Source organism: Bacillus rossius, chromosome 6 (assembly GCF_032445375.1).
Source record: "Bacillus rossius redtenbacheri isolate Brsri chromosome 6, Brsri_v3, whole genome shotgun sequence".
Lineage (NCBI taxonomy): Eukaryota > Metazoa > Arthropoda > Insecta > Phasmatodea > Bacillidae > Bacillus > Bacillus rossius.
In genome coordinates this window covers 39,759,849-39,787,235 of record NC_086334.1, presented here as the reverse complement: position 1 = coordinate 39,787,235, position 27,387 = coordinate 39,759,849, and the positions used below count along the sequence as shown (strand labels likewise).

The following is a 27,387-nucleotide window of genomic DNA, read 5'->3' as shown; positions in this document are numbered from 1 at the left end:
ACTGTACGGCAAAATGCGAGCTGCGTGGAGTCATCCGTTTCTTACAGGCAGAAGGGCACACCAATGATGAACTGCAGAGCACTGTTAAAACGGGGCTGAATAGGCAGGAGGCATCATTTTATGCAGAGGGTATTGGAAAGCTGGTGCATCGGTACGACAAATGCCTCAATCTGCACGGTGATTATGTGGAAAAATAGAGTAAAGATGTACGTTTCTTTTGACATTAAAATAATTTCCCAATTCATTCCCGTTTTTTTATTACAGCCGATCGGAGGTTGAAAAAAAAATAACCCTCGTAATAAGTATGTCCAACTACTTGGAACAATAAAAATACATTGAAAAGTATTAGTGTATTTGAAAAATGTACCAGTGCTGTAATGTAAAAATGACTAAGGACTGCTGCAAGATCAAAGTTAAATTTTGTACAATCTATTTAGTACATACATTTAGCTACAAATTTCCTGCTACATAAATTAAATTAATTGCATTTACTGTATTAAGATTATTTTTGTGATTTAATTGATGTATTAAAAGTGCTGATTAATTTCATTATTTTAGTTGCATGTTTTATCACAATTCACCATGTAAATATGGCCCTAATAATTAGCTTGCATTCAGTTATTTCTGTAGGAGAACTGTTAATGCCAACCAATTGAACGTATCGTAAGCTACTGCTGTAGGCTTAACGATGTCACATTACGGGGCAGAGTTCGACATACATATAGGCTTCATGTGCCTTACTATGCTCCAACAGTGGTCGTTAATATGATGTGCATCTCAAGCCAACGGCAAAAGTATGATCTGATCTTTGTTTTGAAAGAAATATGTCATAGTATCACCATGACATGGTGCGTATGACCATTGCCATTACCAGCAGTCAGTTACAGTTAAATTTTTTAATAATGTACCCGGAAAAACCCACAGTTTGTTACTTTATGAAAGTACTTTACTGTTGTTACTGAGTGTAAAACATCTTGTTGGGGTACTTCATAATGGTGTTCTACGGCAGTTCGTCCTTAACTTTGTGTAATCAGCCTCGCGTCGCACAGTCCAGGGCAGATCACCAGCCGGTCTAGTCGTCTTCGCAAAGTGCAGTTCCGTAGTCTGCCTCGTCGTAGTCATCCTCGGTGAGGTACCTGATGATGTAGCCGTCGGAGTCGACGCAGAAGCCTTTATTGGCGTTGTCGTACTGCAGCTTGTTGTAGTTGCCGTTGGCCTGGCAGTTGAGGGGCAGCGTGCCCATGCCGGACTCTGGGTAGTACAGCTGGTCACGCGCGCAGTCTGTGGACAATATGGAGATGGTAGAGAGCCCCCCTCTCCCTTCCCACTTCCCAGCAAAGAGTTGGATGCAGTGTTGAAGGAAGAATTCAGTGGGTGAAACGATAATACTGGCTTGCTGCAACAAATTCCACTTTTTCCACTTACAGAAAATTTGTTTTGGACCCCACCAGGAATCCAACCCAAATTGCCTTTGAAGGAAATGAGTGACACTCACTGGTGTTTCTAGCATACCCATAACATTATATAGTGGTAAAATTAAGGTAAAGTTGTAATGCAAGTTAATGTGTGCTTTCAATATTCTGTACCAGATATGTCATGCCTTTACATTATTCTTTAAACATGTGTTTAAGCCATTTTCACTCTTCTGAAAATACAGTTTAAATGAAAAATAGAAACAGAACTACTGATCTGCCCTCAGCGCATTCTTAAAAGCTTTTCGTAAACAGGCCCCCACTTGGATATCTTGAGCAGTTTTAGAATTGTGTGAGTTTTTTCTGGAGATCTGCACACTGGATAGACGAACGCCTTAAAAATTGACATCCACAAAGTTCATTCAGGCAGACATGGGCGAAGGTTGGAAACCACTCTGTACGAAACCTGACTACCACAATGGGTGTGCATCTTTACATGAACACGATGCTTTAGCGATAGCAACTACCCAAAAGAAGCAAGGCCTCTGACGAATTTGACTAGTAGGAGGCTCTAGTTTCAGCCTCGCCTTCTGCACACGTCACTTGCAGTACACTTGGAAGCAACCTTGAATGATCTATCGCGTATCATTCGCCTCACTTAACAATTGCTGCTGGCTGGTTTAATCAATGTACAGTGTACAGTAAAGTCAAACACACAGATTTTTCTCTGCTTTTTTTGATATAAAAATTTCTCCCATGTTGCCCAAGCTAGATAATGATAGTTTCCAAGATACAGTTTCAATTTCTTGGACATAATATAGTAACTAGGTACTGAATCTTTATTATAAGCCTATTGAGACTGACATCTTATGTGCTTGTTTTCATTGCATTGTCCAGTAATAATTAATTTATATCCTAAGAAGGCATATTTAAGAAATACTTCATGCAAAATGTTATTTAGTAATTTATAATTATTTCTCTAATCACTCATAGATAATACCATTTATCTAAGAGTATCATTTGTAGTTCATAATAACCAGACACAAATTTTAAGAATTTTTAATTTTAGAAATTTGGTAAACTAGTATTTTAGTTTTATTTAACTTAGAAATCTGTAAAGCTTGGCTTAGTGAGTACTAATATATTTATTTTATAATTTTTTTATTCAAAAGTTTTTTTGTTACTATTTCTAGACTAATAAAAAAAATATTAATCAGGGATGTTCAAAAATACTGCAGTGCCTGACTAACCATTTAGTAGGATTTTCAAACAACAAAATAGTTTTGATGGGATTACCAAATGTAAAAAGTAACCTGCTTTAAAACAAGAAACACTGTAATACTGTAATAAAATGAAAAACAACAGTAATGTATAAACTCGGAGTGAATTAAAAATGGCGGCAGCACAGCAATATAACAAAAATCAGCAGTCAAGAATTCACCCAATAAATCTGGTGAACACAGGTGGCCAATTGATGCCAGATTAAAGATCTTTCACTGAAATTAATTTTTCTGTTGAAATTGAAATGGTTACAAGGCAACAGTCAGAAATGTAAATGTGACCTTTTAAATAAGTGTTGTGAAAGGCAGTACTTACTGCAGTCGATGGTACTGATACTCGACACTTGGCCCTGACCACTCAGGATAGTGTTGTTTCTTGACTTGCAGTAGACTCTGAAGAGAACAAAATAGTATTGTGTTAATGTATCTTACAAACTCTTTAACTTGCATATTCAGTCATCTTTAACTATTGTTTTATTTTATACTGCAACTCATCACATCTGTATCAACCACAAACCGCTATACATTTATTAAATGCAGAAAAAAAAATTTAAAAATATTTCAGCTATTGTTACACATAATTTATCCCTGTTTATGGGAGAATGGACTAAGGCTGGCTTGCACAGTCATGACCTGAGACATGAACTGAGACCTGATTGCTTCCGAATTGGAGCTTCCACGGATTATGAATTCATGTACAGATGATCACATGTAGGTGAATCTCATGAAGTGTTTAATTTGTTAGAATGGGTGCAAACTTAGTAAATAAAAAATGTACACATAAGTTAAGTTTCTTCAGCACTTTTTAGTAATTTTAATTAATCACTTCATTTATCACCCTTTATTATGAGCTGCTTATAGATACATACACACAGATGTGTGAGATGTGTGCCAATTTATCTAGTAAATGAGTAGACGTATTCTAATTCAAAAACATGCTTGTAAACTATTAAGCTAGCTCTTATAGTTGCATGTATCCATGTGACAATATTCTAGATAGAATGTGGGGCCAATCATAGCTTGAGTTTCTTAGGCTTTGATGTTTGTTACTGGCCAGGAATACCAGAGGGTGTCTATATGCAGCATCCAAACGCTGTGGCTATTGTGCAAGGAAAGTCAATATACTTTCATTAAACTGCAGTTTATGCTACATTATGGCACAGTAATTACAAAACCCATTTGTTTGGAAAAATTATTGATTTTAGTACAAGAAGAGGAGGATGAGCTAGTATATATTGTAATCAACATAATAATTTGTTTTGACAATGTTTTGCACAGGATAACACGAAGGATACAATGACTGAAGATCCAAAATCATCTGTTGTATATTTTTTCTCAATTTTCAGGTACATACTCTTAAATAATAAAAAATAACCAGTTCTGAATATAAAACCATACAATCATGAGATTTATGCAGTGTATCCGCATCCCCAGTGGCGAGGGGTGAGTTTTACACAAGGGGAAGCTACTACTGGTGTAGGAACATCCGTACCATTCGTAAAGTGGGGGGTCCGGGGGTCCTCTCCCGAGGAAAATTGAATTTATAGTGGCAAATTGGTGCTATTTAAGTGGTTTTAGTGCCTAAACATATAATATACACCTGGTAGACATATTAATATTTTTATGGTATAATTTGTTTGAGTGAAGAATTTAACAAAGATACCTTTATCAAACCCGAAGACTTACCCAGTCAATATCTGTATTATTTTTTATACCGGGAGAATTATAACATGCATTACAATTCTCATTGACAGAAAATATAATTTCTATTTCAATACTAATTAAATCTTTAATATAACAAATTATAGCATTCCAGTAATATTTATGACAACACATTAGATTTTTTAAAATGCAAAAGTGTATCTACACAAACAGTAAATAACGATTTAGAATTAACATTTTTAATGATTTTCACAAACTCACCTATGATGCGCAACGTCCCAGCTGTTTAGATCACTACGCCTCAAAGCAGTTTACACTCTTCGCGGGTACTTGCCTTATAGGTTAATATAGGCCTTCTGTATCGATTTTATACAACAAACAACAAAACTACCCTAACTTTTGTACACAAAATTCATTCTTCTCTCCTTTTTTTTCACAAATTCCGCCGTGACACATTCATAAAAATCAACTGACAGTTTTATTTTTGACAAAAGTTTCTTCTCTATAGAGAAAAGTGCGAGACCAGATAGTCTGTTTTGCCCCATTGTGTTTCGTGAGTAAGTTTTTATTCGTTTTAATGTATAAAATGAACGCTCCACAGATGATGTTGTAAACGGTATTGTTGCCACCAACACACACAATTTATGGAACTGTGGAAGAGCATCTTGTAAATCATTGTCATGAATGTATTTAAGAAAATTTTGAACACTTTTGGTTTTCATAGCATCTCGACTATACACAACTTTGAGTTCAGACCGTAGCTTATCAAGTTCAAAATAACTGCCATAATATTCAATTAGGGACTTAAACTGGATCTCAGGAAAACTCTGTGAAAACTGCTGGAATTTTGAAGCATTTACAAGTTCTAAAAATTTTAATTTATTGATGTTTTCGAAACGAGTTTCGATTTGTGTGATGATATTGTCTAATATTTCGGCATATAGTCTCGAATACTCTCGCGTTGGGTCTTCTACTTCTTTGTGTTTCCGACGTTTATTTTCTAATTCTAGGCCGAATTTTAGCGTGTCACAGAAAACACTTTCAAAATCGTTTCTGAGTAGACAGAGAAATGCTTTCGTTTCTTGTATTTCCTGAATACAGAAACTGATGTCGAGTTGTTTGGTCTGCAGTATATTATACAGGTGCCCAGTGCTGTAAAAAATCTTAGAAAATAGAACTAGGAAAAACACATTTTCAAAACTTTCTAGAAAACTGATGAAACCTTTTGCTGAAGAAATAGTGTCATTATCCCATTCTTGTGGATGTTCTGTTATTGTGGTAAACATTTCCAAAAGGGAATCTCGATTACTGAATGCAGTGTTAACAAGTCTATCATTATAATTCCATCTTGTTGGTGCAACACCTGGCAGCCGTTTCCCAACTATCTTATCTAGCAATGCTACCCGCTTAGTAGAGTGCGAAAAAAAAGCAGAAAGTCCAGAAAGGGTGCTGAAGAACACTCTACACTTGCTAATGTTATTTACAGACTGCGTTAAGACAAGGTTCAAAACGTGTGCTGCGCAATGTACAAACAAAGCACTCGGGAATTGGTCACGTACCAGTTTCTGTACGGAATTTAAATTTCCTGCCATAACTGCAGCTCCATCATAAGACTGTGCGATAAGTTTGCTCCCACAGTTAGCTAATGCAACTACGTCAATTGCATGGCCAGATATGGCTCTCGCTGACCTATTACAGCTAACATCAGTGAATCCATAAAATCTCTCGTTTATTTCTCCATCACTACTTACAAATCTAAAAACAGTGGACAACTGAGAAAGTTTAGCACAGTCTGATGTCTCGTCGAGTAAAATTGACACAAAAACTGATTTTTCAATTTCCTTTTTAATTTCAGCCAACACAACATTCTGAATGGATTCTATTAGATCGTTTTGAATGTTGCATGACATACCAGAAAATACTGTGGACGTCTCAAGATGCTGCGACAATACTGGATCATAAGTCGCAATTAAAGCAAGTAATTCTCCATAATTACCACGGTTTTCCGATTCTTTTGTTTCGTCATGACCACGGAATGGCAATTCCTGCACACCTAAGAAACAAACAACATCTATTAAACGCTTCAAAATTTCTCTGTTTCTTTTAACTTGTTCGTTATGTCGTTGTGTGCTTAATTGTTTGGATCTATCTAAACCAAGATCGACTCTATGTTTCCCAAATTCTTTAAGAGACAAAAACGAGTTTATGTGAACTTCAGAACGTTCGTGTTTTTTAACAGCATTACAAAGATTGTTGAGGTCACAATACCCAGTAGAAGTCCATGTGTTGACTTCTTTTGAAAACAACAAACATGGCCAGCAAAACAGTTTGTTTAGGCTGTTGCATCCCGCTAACCACAAATGTTTTTGATAGACATTTTTTTGGAAATGGCGCACAAAACTGCCTTTCTTACGTGTTGTCGTAATAGTAACTTCTGGTGTCGGCCTACCTTCTTTAATAATGTCACATCTATCCTGAAAAGTGTAGGCACTGCAGGAAAAATTCTTCGCTCGTAATCCACACACACCACACTTACATTCACGTTTTTCTGTTTCATCATTCATTTTATTTTCTCGGTTCTTAGTCTCACAATTAACTTTCTTATTTCGGTTATCGGTGTATACTGTAAAGCCTACATTGCTAACGAATATGGAATAAATTCTAAGTAGCAAAACTAAAATTAATAAAATCAATAGGTACGAGTTATGTGATAGCGTTACCGCGCGCGCAAACAAACGTACTGAGTTCGTATCTCGCCACCTGCCGTGCCGAACTGTAGCGGACATAGCCGAAGCAGTCGGCGGAAGAATTCCACCACCGTCTGCTTCGGCCAAGTTCGCTTCTGTTCGGCAAGAAAGCGTTACCTTCGTAGCTTCTACCACGTGTTTTTACAGCCTTCATTGGTTACGATATTGCCTCGAACCTTGGTACCGTGCCACCCCCCCCCTCCCCCCCACCCGATAGGAAACTACTGCGGCAGCTTTCCTGCTGAAAGCGGTCCTACCAGCGCTTCTAAACCTAGCAACGCTTCTAAAACAGCATGTTTTGTGTGTCAACGTTTCTTATAGCGCACAGCGCACAGTGTTGGGTCCCAAGAAGATAGTGTAAAAAATACATACACCTAACTGCACGAGCCAAAGTAAAATACTATTCTGAATAAAATATTTATTTAAAAAATACAATGTCTGGAAACTGCCTGGGCAAGCACTGCTTGCCTTGCTTGCCCTGACGAGACGCCACTGCGCATCCCAGACTGCCCCAGAAAGCTAATGGGTGATTCTGACACATGTCCAATAAGGAAACTAATGTAATGTCCAGAGTCAAAAAGTCAAGGTGTTAACTACTTAACATGACAGGCAGTTCTGAGCTGCAGCGGCATCCAGATGCAATGACTGGACGAAGTCCTTGCATAACCTGCCTTTAGGCAGTTGAATTATATTATATTATTATAAACCTTTAAGTTTACCCTAGTGGCACAGGTTTCACAGGGTAAACTACTAGATTTATAGCATCTTAGAAACCAACACTATAGACTGGCTTTGAACTCTGTAACTTGAATTTGGGAGTTGATCTCTTACCACTACTCAACCAAAACTGCTACCTTTGAGACAACCCCAAAGATAGAGTAATCAGCGACAGATACGAAGTTTGAAACATTTTGCAAAATATCAAGACAATATGTTACTGTTTGAGAAAACACATAGCCTATGGCTACTGCTGATGGCCCGTATGTCAGTGAGTTAGTGTCAGTAGTAATGTTAATTTTTTTGAATACAAGAGTTAAATTTAATCCCTCCCTCCTCGTGGCCCCTGAAAAAAAAATTCATGTATCTGCCACAGAGAGCAATGTAAGAAGACAATGCCCGGTGAACACTGTGGCAACTCGACAGTCATCACTGTGGAGTGGGAGTTTGGGACGTGGGCGTAGTAACACGACAGTGCCAGGTACTCACAGGTTGGAGCTGACCTGGACGCTGCCGTAGCTGCCGTCGCGATCGCAGTTCAGCGCCGCCATGCTGTCCATGTTGGTGCCGTGGTGCTGCAGCTCCTCACGGATGTTGATCACCGCGATGTACTGGCTCTCGCACTGCCGCAGGTACTGCGACCCCACCAGCGTTGCGTTGTCTGCACAGTGTCATTCTCACATCAAAGTGAGCTTTCAGTTTTGTTTTATATTCCTGCTTATAAATTTTTATTCTAATTTTGATAAATTACAAGTTGCCTGGACATCAATCTATTTCAAAGTTATAATTTATTTCTTATATCTTTTTTTTTTTGGCAGTGGCCAACAAAGGCCAGCAGTGTTACGGATTTTTTGTACTACTTATTACTAACATTCTATGTGCTTCCATGCACTTGGATGCATTATGCAATATTCCAGACCTTGGATTTCCTGCAGGTAGCTTAACCACACAAGTTACATTATTAAGATTTTCTTAATTCTTTGAGAGGTTGTGTATACAATCAGTGTACGGTACAGATATCTTGTTACGTCCACTGCAGTAGCAATTCTCAAGTACAATCCAAATTTGCAGCAGACGGTTGTAACAATTTCTGCGTAGTGTAAGTTATGGACGGACGAACTCACAGCACGGCAGCTGAGTCATGAGGGTGGCGGGCACGACGCGAGAGTTGGGCAGCCCTGTGTTCGGCTCGGCGCACCAGCACAGCCCGGAGTCGCACTGCAGCCGCTCGTAGTTGCCGCGCTGGTCGCAGTGCAGCGTCACGTTTAGCCGGCCCGCCGCGCGCAGCTCTGTCGCCCGCCGGCTGCACGCTGCCGCCAGACAGTGCACTTCTGGGGTAGAATAGCTCACAGAGAAAATTTTAAAAATAAACTCTTCGAATCAACAATTTCAAACCAACTAGGAACTTAAATTTTGGCGGTGGTTTTGCTAATTTATTTATATATTTATTTATATATAGAATAAAAAATAATAATGGGTGAGAAGTCTGGACGGCCCTTTAAGTTGAACACGATGTAAGTTGATATGGTGTAGGTAAAAGAGTTAAAAAGAGTCCTGCTACTTACCGCAAGTCATATTTTTAGCTTTCGTCCACCATTCTTGTCCAAATATCCTCCCGCCCGTACTGTTGCTGCAGAAACACCTGGAAATTGAAATAATATTATATATGTATATATATGTAAATAAATGTATATATACAATATATTTTTATAATAACGTTCTTTATATTTCAACGCCAATTAAATGCAAGTCAGTAGTATAGAATAGGGCATACTGGCACGGGGTTCAGGGTGTGGTGTGTGGCGGTTTCTTCTGCCTTGAAACCTACATCGCCAATGACGTCACGGCGGCCATCTTGGATGACCTTGACCTTTGACCTTAAATTTGCAAAAATCCCTCCAAATTTGCCAAAATTTCCATTTTTTGGAAAAAAAAAATCCTGCCAAAAATCCTTAAAAAATTCCACAATTCAAAAATTAGGATTTCTAAAAACCTCAAAATACTTTTTGCCTTAGAAGGAACACAATGTCCTAAAAACGGCTTAAGCATGGATCCTAGAAAGAAAAAGACGAATGTCGGTGACATTGTGCGAATCTGCAAGCAGAAAGGCATCTTCGAGAAAGGTTTCAATGCGAACTGGTGTTCTGAACTTATCCGTGTGACACATGTTCGTGAATCGGAGCCTAGGACCTACTACCTCGAAGATTTGGACCACAAACCGATTCGTGGCGGCTTCTATGCCGAAGAGATTCAGCCTACATTGTATACTGATACGTACTTGGTGTAGAAAATTATAAAGCGTAGAAATGGGCGATCCTACGTCAAGTGGTGGGGCTTTCCACCATTCTTTAATTTGTGGGTAGCGGATGCAGAAATGAGAAATCCTTAAGAATTTAGTAATTTATCTGTGTTTTTTTGTTGTAGGTACTTGTAGTAGTGTAGAATTTATGTAGATAATAAAAAATTTTGTTTTTAAAGAACTTGTGGTGTTTTCTTTCTCGAACCTGTCACTTTTGTGGTATTTTAAATTAAATTACTTAATTTTGTGCATTGCCCAACCATCGATTCAATATGTTATTTAATTAGTGATTTTTTCGATGAATATTAGAATTCTATCCAAATGTATGGGTCCACAAATACAAATTTCCAAGATGGCGGTCATAACAGCTTACTGAAGGCTGGTAGTAGAAGATTTTAAGTCTCTTTTAGGATTTTAAATCTGATTTATTGAAATTATTATTTATTGCATCAATCAAATATCGAACCAAGTACAGGAACCGATCGAAGCAATTTGTAAATTGATTGTAAATTTTTTTGGAATTTTTCCCGAATCTCTAGCTAAATAATTACAAAATTCCAAAATGGCATCCAAATGACAAGATGGCGAGTGTCACAATAATAAATGATTACTGCACTCTAGCAGGTAAGAATTAAACTAACATGGTGTCTGCACACTCTAGCAGACGAAAGCAATATGGTGTCCTCCAGCGGACGAAGACAAGATGGTGGATGTGATGTCATACCAGCTGAAAATATATACAGTAAACTCCCTATTATCCGCGCCTGCTACGAAAAAATACAGCACATATGTAAATCTGTATTTTATTACAAGTGATCAAATTTGAACTCTACTGACTAGTGTATTGTGTGCAGTATATAGTAAAATGCCACAGACCTTCTCGGAACTCACTCAGTAGACTGGCATGCGTTGCTATTTTTGTCTTTGCCGCGCTTTGTTTCTAGTCGTATGGTTGAGGGGAAGCCTACAACTAACGTAGTTTCGGTTCCCTGCAAGAATTTCCGAAGATTTCCGAAGTTTTGCGTTTTGGTATTAACGCCACTTCAGCCGCTAAATCAGAAGTTTCCAATGAAAACACGCATGTTGTGACTGACCTGCCCTAACCTAACCCTTCGATTTTTTTAATTTCAATTTTTGAGAGAAATCCGAAGTTGCACGAACGTGGTAGGGAACCGAAACTACGTGAGTTGTAGGCTTCCCATGGTTGAGCACTTTTATGTTTACATTACTGAAATGTATTGTATGTTAATTATTCAGTAAATTACTAACATTTTAGCATCATTAAAAATATTTTTACTATTAATTGTAACTTTTACTGAACATAAATTTTTAGATTTTTAAGTAGAAATTAATGTTTCCTTATTTGTTTCCCATTTTCGGCTCTTTTGCGGATTATCCGCGATTTTCACTATCCGCAGTGCCCCTGCCACTTAATTTCGCGGATAACCGGGAGGGTACTGTACCTTAGTACCTTGGTATTAGTGATGGGAGGTTAGTCTGCAAACGGCTACCGTGGAGGAAGGCCAATGATTTTTTTTTATTTTTGACCTCCCGAGACTGAACCGAGGACTCCGAGCTCCATGGCGTAAGTGTACATTTAATTTTAAAAATATTTTTTTTATTTAATTTTTATTATTAAGTTCGATTAATTAATTAATTTATAAATTTTTTAATTTTTCCCGATTTCCTAACATAAAATTTACGGATTTTCAAGATGGCGGCCGTAATGGAAATTGCAACGGTGACGTCATCATTCAATATAGTGGTCATAATCCTATATGACATCAGAGGCTTTAAGGCATGGATGCTTAAGCCTCTTTTAGGAATTTGGGTACTTTCTAAGGCAAAAAGTATTTTGAGGTTTTTCGAAATCCTAATTTTTGAATTGTGGAATTTTTTGAGAATTTTTGGCGGGATTTTTTTTTTTCCAAAAAAATATGGAAATTTGGGCGATTTTTGGCAAATTTTGAGGTTCAAGGTCAAAGTTAAAGGTCAAGATCATCCAAGATGGCCGCCGTGACGTCATCGGAGTTGTAGGTTTCAAGGCAGAAGAAACCGCCACACACCACACCCTGAACCCTGTGTCAGTATGCCCTATTCTATACTACTCAAGTCACCGCAGATGTCACACAGTCTTTCGTATTTTGTACTTATTCTTTTATCTTTCCCGGTGGCGACCTTAGTCTTTGCAGGACCCTGGGCCAATTACTTTCGCAGGGCCGTAATATTTTGGAGGGGAATCTCCCTAGCGTGTCTGGAAAGGAGGATGGGGGAGGGGTTATGGAATATCACTCAGACATAACGGTTTTTCGAGGACCCGAACCCAGAAAGTATGAAAAATAAACTTTTTTTTCAAGCTAACCAGGAATTTAAATTTCAACAACGGTTTTACTGTATAAAAAAGTTAAATTTTTAACAGATAAATAATAAGAAAAATTATGTTATTTTTTGAGCTATAGAAATTCAAATAAATCACGTCTACGTTTTATAATGTATAGGTACTTACAATTAAATAAAAATAAATTACAGTTTTACTGGTAATGCAATGGCCCGGGCTGGACTGTCTCCTCGTTCGTGTCTCGCCACAAGGCGCTACACCGAGTCTCGTCGGGTCTCTGCCGGGCCTCGAACCCTGGACGAGGCCGTGACGTCCAGTGGCCAGTCATTCGTATTTCACGACTCCCTAGTCACAGTACTCACGTCAAATGTTTTCAATGCATGCGAAGCATGGCCCCCACATTCGATTACGGGCCCTGGACCCAGGATCGGAGACGCCCCCCTCCCTTCAAAATTTTACAGTCACGTGCTACATTACAATTGCATGGTTATTTCTTACCTACACTCTTTTTAGAATGTTATTTAACCTGAAAATACAGGGTATTATTATGGTTACTATTTTATAAGTCGAAACTAAGCTTTATTTACAAAATTATTTTACTTTAAAACAACCACAGCGAGTTTTTATATTTATTTCACACACTGAGATAAATGAAGATAGCTACAGAAAAGTAAAATAAGGCTGGGCCCGTGCCCTGGACCCAGGGGTCCACCCAACCCCACCCTCGTGGGGGCCATGATGCGACGGCGAGGCGGCAGGCGAGTGGGGCTGACCTGCCGGTGGGCTGCTCGCCCTTGCACTGCTTGCTGCTGAAGGACCCGTCCGGGTCGCAGGTCGGCTTCCACTTCACGCTCGCGGAGGTCCGCTCGTAGTCGCACGACTCTGCAACACGCGTCGCCCTGTTGCCCCACACCCCGTCACACCGTCACACCGTCAAACACACCCGACTACACCTGCCAACACAGTTGGAGTTCGAGCGTTGGTCGGAAAACGGCTTACAATTTCCCCCATCAAACAAATTTGGACGGATGACATCAAATATGTTTTAAATCATGTCACACTATCAAAGTTTATGTTTGTGAGCTATCTCAGACTTTTCCATTTTAATCTCATTTTTGAAATTTAAAAAATTCATTACAGTGCTGGATGAAATGTTTTAACTTGTTATACTATTTGTGCAATTATTTAATTTTTTAACATGTAACAATTTAACTCACGATAATGATCGTTTCATAATAAAATAAATGTTCAGTGATTTTTTTTGAAAAAAAAAAAAAAAAAAGCTATAGCTCGCCTTGACATTTTCTGTAAATGTAGTGGTATAAGAAAAATGTTGCGGAATTGGCGGGTCTTAACCTGACACGAAAAACTAAGCTCGCATTGGCAAGGACATGCGACGAGGGGCGTAAGCGCTGTGTGTTTTGGCACTTGGTTTTGAGACGCCTGTTTCTTTCGCCTCGCATCGAAAACGCAAGTGACCTTGTCCTAGCTGGAGTGCCCTTGGGAAACCCGGGCGCTATCAGTTGATGTGCGAGTCCTACTTGACTGGTATGCCGCGAGAAATCTGTAATGAACATGTTTCACACCTCTGTGTTTTTAATTTCATACCAAGAGACATTTCCCGGAGCCGATGAAAGTCTTTCGTATTTCAATATATTCTTTTTGACCAAAAAAAACTGCTTTCACACGCGCAAAAATCACCACCCCGCCCAGAGCTGTTTCGTAGAGTTTTAAAGGTATCTATTTTGTAAGTAAATTTTTGTAAAACGCCGTTAGGTAACTAGAATTGTTGTATGTTATTAACTGGTGTAGATGTGTAACTGAAAAAAGTTATAAATTTAATAAGTTAATAATTTACCAGAGGAGTATAGCGTATTTTTTTTGTTAAATGCGTATAAAATATTGCCGTTGAAAAATTTCCCTCGCATCTTTGCCATATCACATTCGAACACTAGTGCATGCGTTGAAGTGGCGTCGCCGCTGACGCACTCTCCTCCTCTACCGGTTCCCCCACCAGGTACCTAACTATTCCCCTCGTGCGATCGGATTTTTCGTAACGCTCGAAAATTATACGCCCCTCAGCAAAGAAGTTTCAATTCAATACATAAAATCACGGCATTGACTTTTCATCGCTAATAGATGCTTAGAAAATATGTGTTGATGAAACTGAAGCCCGTGCACAACATGCAAGAGCGCTACGGCGAGGAACAGCCCTTGGATCATAGCGTCGACAAGATGGCGCGTGAGACGGGTGGCAGACGGCGGTCCCGGGAACGAGCATTAGGGGGAGGCGGAGTACTCACGCTTCACCACGATGCACAACGACGTCTTGGCGCTGCACTTCAGACCAGGAGCGCAGCGCTGTGTTGCGTTGCACGCCGCCCCTTTGACTGCGAACACCACCATGTTCCAGCCACAACACTCTCGCGCGTCTCCTGTTCAACTCATTCTCATCACCGTAACACAATTCAAGCACACAAACATCATAAAAAAATATTCACTATATTGTATTGTTTTTAATTTAGTGCAAAGGCTGGTGTACCAAAAAATTATCTCCTTAACGGTCATAATCACCGTTATTTTTATGAAGATGAACGCATCGTGCATCTGGGTGCTCATGCATATTATTGGAATTGTATGTAAAACAATGCCCTTATAATTTACACATACTCACGCATGTCTAATCTTGTGTAACCTACGTACATACAATTTACTATGTATTACAAATTATTATTAATTACAAGTTATCATTCCTTCTCTCGGATTCTTGCTCTGAAAAGTGAAATTCGAACTCTCTTTCTCTCTCTCATGACCCCGCTGTAGGAAAAATTCCTTAATGGAATAGAAAGTTTTTTTTTTCGGAGGTGGTAATGTCTTAGGGGTCGTCCATTAATCACGTGATTTTTTTTAGCAAATTTTTAACCCCCCCTCCCCCCTAGTGATTTGTGGTGAGGTTTCAGACTAACCCCCCCCCCCCCCCCAATAAATCACGTGTATTTTTTTGGTACAAAATATGTTTTAAAAATTTAAGAATATTATCTTTAAATATAGGTATAATCTAATTTAATTCTGGAAAATTAAGCACAGTGATAAAAATGTCCACACACACATTAAGGTTGCAGGTTTATTCTCACTGGCATAAAAATAATAAAGGAAAGGCTTATATGTGATTTACGCATGTATTCGGCGCCAAAATCACAGTCTTACTGGCGACTGGCAAGCCGAGCTGGGTAGTTCATGTTGCGGCGGGCGGGGATATTGTTGCCTGGCTACGGCGAGTCAAGGTCACGCGTCGCTTTTCGGTTTAGTAGAAATCGGGCGAAAAAATAAATACACGTGATATCTCTCTACAACCCCCCTCCCCCCTTGTGATATTTCGTGATTTTTTCCGACAACCCCCCCCCCCCCTTTTTAGAACCTCACGTGATTAATGGACGATCCCTTATATCTACATATATAGACATAGACCTGCAGAATAACTTAAGGTACACACTATTTAAAGTTATAACAGAAGAAAAAATCGTTTGCGGAAAGAACATGTATCGAGTTGGGAATTGTTTGTTTGTTTGTTTGTTTATCGTCTTTATTGGTGGCGAAGTTAAGGCGGTACGCCTTCTCTTACACTTAACCACTTTTCTGCAATTACATCAAATATTTGAATATAAAAAACTAAGCATGACATAGACTAAATATTAAGAGAACAAATTAAAATTTCAACTTAATGTTCAAATATTAACTATTACAAAAGATTCAACCATAACTAATTATAAAGTAATTAAAAACTAAGCATAGACATACATAAAAAGGAAAGTAATTAAACATACAGCAAAAAGTATCAAAACCGAAAAAAAAAAAACATTAGGTGCTACTACATTAAAACCAGTCACTCTCACATTCACACACAGAATCAAGCAGTAGGGTAGCAGTGAAGTGGTCATGGTAAGCAGTTGTTACAAATATGTTTTTTCAGCCTGTACTTAAAGGATGCTAGATTTTTTGTTTGCCTTGTCGCTTGGTCTAATTTATTCCAGAGCCTGCTACTCACGGTTGCAAAAGATCCCGACAGACATTTGGATGAGTGCACTGGGATAGATAGCATTGGGTTGCGTGTGGATCGCGTGTCATGGCTATGGTAACTATGTAGGTAATTAATACCGGCTGACATATAATGAGGTGATACCTGCTGCAGCACCTTATAAGCAAGGATAAGTATGTGCATTTTGCGTCTTTGTGCGAGAGTGAGCCATTTTAACTGCTGGTAGTATTGGGTTAGATGATCACGTAATTTAAGGTTAAAAATGTATCTTACGCAGCAGTTTTGGAGCTTCTGTAGTCGCTTAGCTAGTTTATATGTTAGATCAGGAAAGAGGACATCGCAGTAATCAAAGTGGGGCATAATTAATGTTTGAACAAGCATGGTTTTAATACTAAGTGGAAGCAAATTTTTTAACCGTCGTAAGCAGTGAAGGGAAAAATGTACCTTCTTACAAATTTGCATTATCTGCTCCCTCCAGGTTAAGGTTGTGTTTATCAGGACTCCCAGATTTCTTACGACGTTAGAGAACTGAATATCAACTCCTTGGAGCGTTAAGTTACAGTATTTGTTAGGAATTAATTCAGTGAGCTTTTGAGGAGAACCAATTAATATTGCTTGGGTTTTATTTGCATTCAGCCTGAGTTTATTAACTTTTGCCCACTTAGAGACAGAATCGAGATCATCATTGACAGAACAAATTGACTGATTGATATTGGTTGCTTTTGCGTGAATATATATTTGCACATCATCGGCATACATGTGGTATTGGCAATGTTTTAAGCATTTAGGTAGATCATTTATGAATATAGTAAATAAAAGTGGCCCAAGAATTGAACCCTGAGGGACACCTGCTACTATTGGGAGCCACGTGGATACTTCGGTATTGAGAACGACACATTGGTAACGACCACCTAGGTAGGAATTGAACCATGTACAAACACTATGAGAAAAATTATATTGAATTGACATTTTTCGTACAATAAGATTGTGATCTACTGAATCAAATGCTTTACTAAAGTCAAGCAACGTTAGGATCGTTATTTCACGCCTATCAATAGCATGACGTATCCATGACGTATCCAGGAAGATAACAGCGACTCGTTTATTGCTGCAGGGAGCAGATTATCACGGCTTTATCTTGGAGTGCGAGCAATCTCGCCGGACTCGATGATAAAGGTGACATTCCGCTGCAGAAAAGGCGTTCAATACTTGGTTACCTCGCTGTGCCTCCCGTGACTTAATACAGTCTTCGAATGTTTGCTATTTATAAGCCCGCGAAGACAAATCTACCACGTTATTACCGATTTCACTAACATTTCGCCAACATGTTATCCGTGCGAGAACACCAGGGCACTGTAATGATTGTCTCATAGCCCCATAAACATTAATATTTAAGTACTCCGAATAATAATTGACTGAACGAACCGCTAGAAATACATCTACACTCTAGCATGGTAGAGCGGAGTCGCCAAGGAGTCGCCGAGTCGAACTCGGAGTTTTCCTCAATTGGGAAACGTGGCGAACGTTGCCATGAGTTGGTTGGTTTTCTCTGGGTGTTCTCGTTTTCCCCCACCCATTCATTCTGTCATTACTCCAATTTGATCTGATCACCCATCATCATCTCTTGTGACCTCGAAGTTGAAGAAACCTAAAGCCTATTCATTTCATTCTATGAAGTTTGATGAGTAATGTAGCTACACTCGGACGGATAAATCGCACGTCCAACTTCAACCATGACAAGGCTGTTTCTTCTTGCAGTGCCAATCAGGAATCATATTTATCCAGAGTTAAGTTAATATTGTTTTGTCATACGACAAAGTATAATTGAAAAGTCACTATCATACCGTACGAGTAACAGTAACGTGAAAATGTACTCATTCGGTCAGAATATTTACTTTTTCAGGTCAAAACTTGTTAATGATTTTTTGTGGGAAAAGAGCTCTTTCGAGTGACAGCCCAATGCCATAAGAATCTCACTCCAGAAGGAAAACAATGAATGGATTTTGATTTTCCCTTTTTTAACTCGAAAATAAAAAGAAACATCTGGGTTGTATTTTTGAATAATTATAAATACTCAGTCGCAAAAAAAAGTAAGCTACTTTTTAGAGTGCAATAATTTTTCTTGGGATTAAGGCACGGTCTCAAAGGCCATGTTAATATTTTCCTTGCTTTTTTTGTAAAGGCTATTTCTAAAATTACTTGCATTTGTTGTTGTCACAAATATATTCAACAGATATTCGCTTAGTCTAATATCATGGGTGTAAACAGTAGAGCAAGTGATGATAATTAAAAAGATTTGCATACCTTTTTACACCAATGATATTACATAAAGGTAATATATGTTGAAAATATTTGTAGCAGAACAACAATGCAAGGAAGTTATCGAGTTAGAATTGTATAAACAGCCATTAAATAAGGAATGACAAAAAAAACCGTAAGCTAGTGTTTCAGTACTCGCCAGAGATGTGTAACATCTAACCTCGGTAACGAGCAAATTCAAGTGTTATCGTGTCTTTAAAATAATGCCGAGCGTGATAAATATACGAAACTTATGTTTCCAATTAAATTTCTAGACACGAAACACGTCGTTTCTGCACCCGCCGCTAGAATTCGTTGTCGGAGCAGCTAAGTCGACTATCGAATCATTCGATTTGCAGATTGAAATTTTAAATTATATAATGAAATGATCCGATAAAAGCGAAACATACTTGAAAAAATTACTAAACCCCGGTTTTGGACCTGAATTTTGACAAGTAATTTTATTAAAATATTGCCCATATTGTTAAACTTCATTAAACAGTTAATACTACCAAATTTCCCTTTTTATTTATAGAATTTGGTTCACACCAGCCGCCACAGATCTCAGCACCGTAGTTACACATTTCCGTCCCATGCGACTTCTGTTCCATTCACGAAATTACTCCTAACAAATGCCGTATAACGAGAGCTAAGATGTTACACATAACAAATTTACATGGCGTTTGGGACAGCGAAGTCATAAGAGACTAACACAAAACGATACAAAATGACACTGGAGAAGGAATTTTAAGAGACCATCCCATCATTTTCCTGAAGTGATCTCAGGGAAAAATTGAAAAACGCAATCAGAATAGCCGGGCCAGGTTTAAAACCGTGTCCTCTGGACTGTCAGTCCTTTTCTCCATGCGAAGTTTAGGCTAAACTGTATTGAGCTTAACGGAAACAGTCCTGATTGAAAACTCTTGAACCCACACGTACAACGACGTGTGTATTTTACTCGAGTTTTGTTTCTGCAGTGTTGGTGAGCTTGACTCTTGAGTTGGAGCGCCTGCCAACGACGCAGAACGTTCTTCAGGCGCGACGAGGCCTAGTGTGCGAAGAAAAGCACGAACGTGTTCCACTCGCCACAGTTCAAATTACTACCGTAGGGCAAGGCAGGTTCATCCGCTTGACAGACTTCAAATATTTATGTTCTCGACCCTCAACATAAATAACATGAAACTACCTCGCCACAGCAAGTGGTCGCACACCCACCGTGTTACGGCAAAACATAGGAACTGGACTGACCAATTAGCTGCCATTGCTGCAAATCGCTACGTTGAAAAACTACAGCCGAGTTACTTTTTTTATAAAAAATATAGTTGTACGTATTTTAAAGTTTGTACGACTTGACACCAGCGTGATACTTTTTTTTTATGTACATATATAAGGTAACAAATGTCAAGAAGTGGAGGAACGGAACATATACATACGTAAGGATTACGGACACAATCACTTGTTCCTCTACTGCGGTGGTGGACACCTGCACTGTTTTCAAAGGTCATATATCATTTTTGAAACTAATCCGAGGGCTAGGCACATTTGCATTTATATTTTTAATTTATTACAACAATTTTTAGGGTCGTATTAATCTGTGAACCAATAAATATATTGGTGTGGTATGTGATGGAGAAACGAAAAATAATCATCATAACAATGAAACATACAACAAATTAAAAAAATCTAAGAATAACTACCAATAAACCATATATTATATAAAAAAAAATATTTTTTAAAAAATATTTATGTGAGAACATCATGGCTTTATAGCAGTGTCTGATAGATTGATTAATATACATATGCACACAAACAAAGCTATACACGACAGCTTATCTGTTTATTGTAAGACTATTTAGGCCGGATACGGCCTGCGGGTTACCAGTTGGCCAAAATTGCTCTACTGTGTCTGTCTCCTAAAAACATTTAACTTTGCATAGACAATATGCGTTTTGAAATGTTCTAGACTTCATTGTTCAGCCTAAAATGCAGCTGCGTTACATAAAAACTAAATTGGTTTTAAGCTGATTCCAGCACACTTAAAATATATCTATACCGAAACAAGCGGCAGTTTTAATTAGCTGCCGCTCTTTCACAAAGTAAGGAGTGGAGAAAATGACTGTTCACATCGCACACGTCTACCCATTTAACGGTTTCGAGCTGGGGGATCTGTTGAGGAAATTATCCAATAAAGCAGATGACCATCTTTTCTGGTGTGAAACTATTTAAGTGTCTGTCCAACTGTGCGCACGCATTTCCAAAGCGCAGTAAATTTGGATCCCACCTCCGCCAGCCAATCAGAGACGAGCAGAGGAACGGAGACCAACTTAAACTACGCCTAGACCTTATTCAACTGTTCGAATAATAGTATTCTAACGCGTGAACACTGAATAAATATGTACGCGTATATTATTCTTCAACTTAATTTTTCATTTCCAAGTTAACTTCATCCCCACACCCCCCAAGAAGTATATTTCTTCCACAAAGGTTAGAGGTTGAAATTAAACACTTGTACATTTATCCATTGGTGTTTTAATGGGAGGTAGTCTTTATTTCCCTGTGAGTCCCTATTGGCTAGAGACGGAGGGTAGGATGAATACGCTTTTACACTAGTCTATCGCAGAAATGGGGGTGGTTACCCCCCCCCCCCCAACCCAGACACGAACATTTGGACACTCGGAAAAGCGGTATTCACATTTGCAAAAAAAAAAAAAAAATGATCGTATGGTATTACATAAATGAATGAGGTTTAAAAATCTGGAATTATATCGTAAAGCGAAGATTTATTGCTCTTATAGTGCGTGTGAAGCTTCTCAAACATTCAGTATAACACCTAGAAAATCAAATTTCAAATGATGATAAGTGTAATCCCCTGAAAACTCGGCCCTGGCTTATGGTGAGCTGGGCTCGAACCCCTTCCCCCGAAGTGTCCCGTCGCGAGAGGCGAACACGAGACGCCGGTGTCGGTAACACGAGCCGGCCCGGCTGGGGGAGCAGTCCAGCCAACAGTCGAACTATATTTACAACCACATGCTTGCTCAAAAACAACTACAATCATGTAGAAACAACCAGAACTCGCTCGGCTGCGAAGACTAAACAAACACGCCCTAAAACTGCAAGCTGTCTCCCTCCCTCGTCCGACAAGTTTCAGTCTTCGGCGTCTCTTGGTTTCGGAACAAAAAAATACCACAGAGAGGTGCAGAAGAGGAAGAGGTAAGACAAAGACTCACACAACGCTCTTGCGATCTGGAATAGCACGATTGTACAGCGGCCTGTCGCGTCAGAGGGATCTGGGCCTAACAATAACAATGAAGCGTGTGCTGTTAAATGCGAATTTTTTCACTCGCAACTGAATAAATACTAATTACATAGGCATAGTCAGGAATTGTGAAATAGAAAGAAGATATAAAAATAAATTTTGATTGGCCTGTTTTTCTGTCTCTGTGTGTTATGGAAAGGGGGGTGGGGGGTGTTTATGAAAAGCCCCCCACAGAGAATTTCTTAGAAATATTATGTTTTAAAACTTATTTTTAGGCTACCTGAGTACACTTGAGTGCTTTCTTAAAACGTGAAATTCTAAAATAAAAATGAAAGTGGCCCTTAACAATAAAACTGCTTATGATTATGACATAAAACGTAATCTAATTTTGCATATTAATTGAGCCAAACATGAGTCATTTAACTGCTTTCGAGGGGGAGGGGGGGGGCCTGACTATGTAATAATCGCGGCGGATAAAAATATGCAGCTATTGTAGCTCGAATCAATTAAGCTGCAACCATAATAGCGACGGCGCGACGCGAAGGACGTGTTATTGCGAACATGAGGTTCTCACCCACACGACAAACAATAATAAATTATTACATATAAAAAATATTTCTTGCCATTAAATGTCGCCAAACATACGGCAGCCATCAATGATTGCAGGTTTTCATTTTTAATTGACATGTTTCATTAAAATTTTACAGTCAACTGTAAAAATAACTATGAGTGAAAACGTTTTAGAGATTCCACAAATAAATATTGTAAACAAAACCTTAAAAATACACTAATAATAATGCACCGATTAAATCAATCATACGAAAACAAAAATTCTGACGCTAATTTCAGTAACGTCGGGAAGTCCGCCGTGTCCGCCATTAATATCGCGTTTGTGTAACTACAATCATTCTACAGCAGTGGAACGTTGATTACACTGGGTTTGTTTGTATAGGCTGAAAGAATAACGTTTGTTAACCAACTTTATACATACAGTAATTATTGGAAATTCCTACGGTATTCGTATTGCTATTATTTGTACTTGTTTAAGTTATGCATGTATTGATTGTTTTTATCGAGAAAATGATGAAAAATCAGATACATTGAGACAGTAAGATAATCAACACTACATAACAGTTAGTTTATTATTTAATTCCTTATGCAGCAGTTATTTCATATGTTTATTCTTATGATTAATTTTTCTATTAACCAACATTAAAACATAATATATTTTACCTTGATGCATATATCTACTACAAATGGTTCGCAGGTCGTCCAGTGTTTGTCTTAGCACGCATGCTCTTTGGTGTTGCAACGGAATTGGAACGGAAGCATTAGGGACAGTGTTGCCAGGTTGAGGGATAAATCCCTCAGAGTAGGGATTTTTTGCATTGAAAGGGATGGAGGGATTTTAAGCCGACCAGGTCATAAATGTAGGGATTTTCGGAGAGGTGAATGTCGTCTTTTCTTGTTTGCGCTGCAGACACCTTTTAATGAGAATATTCAGTCTTTCGATATTTTTGTCGGCGAAGTTGGTGCATCTACAGCATCTATTTGTAACAGGAATAGATGTGTCTTATGTTTTGTTACATATTGTCTTTGATGTTTTGTATGGTTTGTTTACACATTTCGTGTTAGTGCAAATTGTATTGGTTACTGTATCATAATTACTGAATTAGTATTACCTTTCTATAGCAGCATCTGGAGGTTGAAGACGAAGTGTATGTATGTTTCCTATATTTAAGTGATAATGTGTGACCCTGAAGCAGGGTCTTCTACCCCGAAAAGGGTCAGAAAAGAACCGGGAAATGAGAAAAAGTCGTGGCGCAAGCAACCATTTGTAGATTCCTGGTTGGAAGAGCCGCAATTTAAAGGTTGGTTATCAAAGGCCAGTGATAATTATAAAGCAAAATGTTTGTGTTGCAAAAAAGAATTGGTAGCAGGGAAAAGCGAGTTGGAAAGACACGGCGATACTCCTACTCACAAAACAAATGCATTGCAAATAAAAAATGTTCCAAAAATTAGCGATTTGTTTCGCAGAACATCGGGTACAGAAGAAACTAAAACAAAATTTGCCGAACTGAAAATAGTATATGATGTTATTGAGCATGACAGAAGTTTTAACTCAATGGAACACATTGTACAATTGAATCAGGTAGCTTTGCCAGATTCAACAATAGCACGCAGTATTAAATTGCACAGAACGAAAATAACATCACTCGTGAATAATGTTGTTGGTAGGGCCGTCCAACAAAAAAATGCAGAAGTATTGAAAGGAAATTTCTTTTCTATTCTAGTTGATGAAAGCACTGACATTGGCAACAATAAAAATTTGTGTATTCTCGCAAAGAGCATCGGTGCAAATGGAATTACCATGAATACGTTCCTACTTGATTATGTAAAAATTAAGGATGCATCAGCAGAAAATTTGTTTCAGGTATTTAAACACTGCATGTCTAAGTACGGTTTGCTCTTTGAAAACATTGTTGGGTATTGTAGTGACAATGCAAATGTCATGGCTGGTGAAAATAATTCATTTGTTACCCGTCTGCTGAAAGAAAATGACGGTATTATTGTGTTTGGATGTATCTGCCATTCTTTAAATTTAGTGGCTAGTGCTGCATCAGAATGTCTACCGAAAAATGTTGAATCATTGTTGCATTTGATTTTTTCGTATTTTTCACGTAGTCCAAAACGCCAGGGCATTCTTGAAGAACTTCAAGACTTTATGAGAGCTTGCCAGGTGAGGATGATCAATCCATCTAAAACAAGATGGTTAGCACTAGGTAACTGTATCGCAAGAGTTTTAAGTCAGTGGCCAGTGTTGTTTTCTCTCTTTGCAGAGGCAAAAAGTGAAGATAAGAATACAGTGGCCGACATCATCTTTGCAGACCTAAATAATCCGTACACCAAAGCCTACTTGCAGTTTTTGAATTTTGTTTTACCAACATTTAATTCATTCAACAAACTATTTCAGTCCGATAAAGTACTAATCCATTGTTTTGCTAATGAAGCTGAAAGATTTTTAAGATTGCTAGCTTCAAATTTCCTGAAACCAGAACTGATTTTAGGAGATAGTTTGTTCACATGTAATGCCAAGCATCCTTCTAATATCTTGCCATTAATTGACATCAAAATAGGGGCAGCAGCAGAAGAAACCATAAGTGATTTGAAAACAAGATTTGACCATGATGTAAGCAAAGATGTAGAATATTTTCGCCTCAGATGCTTGCAATTTCACCAGGTTGCTTTTCAGGAAACACAGAAAAGAGTGCCATTACAACAAGGCTGCATTCGTGCTTTGAATTTTCTACAGCCCTCAAATGCCTTGGGAGTTGATAAGTCAATTCAAAGAGCGAATATCGAGTTATCGCCACTTATCAAAAAATTTGAATCCAAAATTGATCCTATTGCAACTAAAGACGAATGGGATCACATGTCTAATTATTTTTCTAGTGAGGAAAAAACTGCATTCTTGAATTTGCCAATACTAGAATTTTGGAGGGAAATTGAAGTATGTGAAAATTTCAATGCTGAACTTCAGTTTAAAAATATTGGCAAACTTGCAAGAATTTGTTTGTCGTTACCACATTCCAATGCTTCTGTTGAACGTATATTCTCTATGGTTTCAGACATTAAAACAAAAAAGAGAAATAAATTATTTGCATCCACAGTTGCATCCCTTGTTCGTGTCAAGTTAGACATGCAAAACATGAAGAAAGCATGCTATGAATACCCAGTAACTGAAAAAATGCTGGAGTTGTTCAACGAAAACATGTACAAGAAGGATCACAAGGAAACTGAAATTGCTGGACTTTTGGCTGCTGAAGACGAAGAAGATGAAACTGTTATCTAATGTCAAAGTCTTTAGAACAAAAAAAAAGTGAAATATTTAAGGTAGAATTGAATAGAAAATGTTGTGTGTGGACTAGGTGTATCCTACTTCATTAAAAACTATTTTTACATATTATTAATACCATATTGTATTATTATTACTTGTCCTATAACAAAAAAATAATAATGTAGGGATTTTTTAAGGCTTGGAGGGATTTTCTAAGTAGTCTGCAGGGATTTTTGCATTGGGGAACCTGGCAACACTGATTAGGGAGAATGAGACTGGCCAGTAGCGAATACACATTGTTGAAGACGAACTCCGCGTGTGAGGCAATTCTGGGGCCCTAGAAACCCGTGCGGATAACAGGAAGATTTCCGCGACGACCGCGAGTGGTAGTTTATTCATCTGAACGTGTCTTTTTCAGGATGTCGGCAACATTCTTCTTGCTAGACATAGGGCAGTGACTAAGCTTCCGCGTCGCGCGAGATTCGTTCCTACCGTCTGCAGAATTGGTTGAGGTACCAATATTCTTCCGTTGCTGACGCCGATTTGGTCAACTTCGGTGAGAGCATTCCAAGTCCTAACATTTTACAGCTACCGAGGACTACAGAAGCTGAGAAATCAACGCCTACTTCATTCGTAGCTTCTGAATTGTCTTTTCAGCTAGTACCAGACTGCGCTATGACCTGGAGGTCCTGAGCTACTGAGTTCCCACCTCGCCGATTACCGGACAGTCTGCAATTCTATTGACATCACAGTATTATAGTTTGCTGTATTATCCAACCCAGGACCGTACACACGGAATCTGGTGTTACTACAATCAGATCCTATATCTGACGTCCTAATATAATAGTAAAAAAATAAATATAGTTGAAAAAACTAAAGAAACATGCTTTTAAAGATTATCAAACTAAAAAGTAAAAAATAATTTTAAAATTAAATTTATGACAATAGTATATAAGCAATACTAGTATAAATGAGAAAAAAGCTTGAGGCGCTTTGTGCCATATTTTTTGAATATTAAGCGCCCCATGCTTTTTTCTCATTTATACTAGTATTGCTTATATACTATTGTCATAAATTTAATTTTAAAATTATTTTTTACTTTTTAGTTTGATAATCTTTAAAAGCATGTTTCTTTAGTTTTTTAAACTATATTTATTTTTAACTTTTTAGTTTGATATTCTTTAAAAGCATGTTTTTTAGTTTTTTAAACTATATTTATTTTTAACTTTTTAGTTTGATATTCTTTAAAAGCATGTTTTTTTAGTTTTTTAAACTATATTTATGTATAATTATCATAGGGAAATGAGTTACCGACACTACCTATTACCATCTGAGATAACTATTTGGAGTTGCAACGTCACAAAGAAATGGTAAAGTCTCTACGAATCATTTGCAGTTAGATGTATGGATATAATATTAGAATTTACCGGGGGAAAAAAAAACATTTTTTTTTTCGGCGTGGCCGGGAGTAGAACCCATGATCTTTGAATCCGAAAGCTGACGT

At 38.1% G+C, this 27,387-nt stretch overlaps 1 protein-coding gene across 1 annotated transcript in view; it reads right to left on the bottom strand.

Moving 5' to 3' along the window:
• Nucleotides 1-924: 924 nt before the first annotated feature.
• LOC134533069 (uncharacterized) overlaps nt 925-27,387 on the bottom strand; it is a 28,046-nt gene continuing 1,583 nt past the window's right edge. Inside the window, exons 2-8 of the mRNA XM_063370276.1 lie at nt 14,759-14,845; nt 13,229-13,337; nt 9,384-9,460; nt 8,943-9,128; nt 8,308-8,479; nt 3,009-3,085; nt 925-1,281 (exon numbers count right to left, since the gene is read on the bottom strand). Coding sequence (XP_063226346.1) covers nt 1,073-1,281; nt 3,009-3,085; nt 8,308-8,479; nt 8,943-9,128; nt 9,384-9,460; nt 13,229-13,337; nt 14,759-14,845 — 917 coding nt within the window. The 3' untranslated portion in view covers nt 925-1,072. The remainder of the gene's footprint in view (nt 1,282-3,008; nt 3,086-8,307; nt 8,480-8,942; nt 9,129-9,383; nt 9,461-13,228; nt 13,338-14,758; nt 14,846-27,387) is intronic.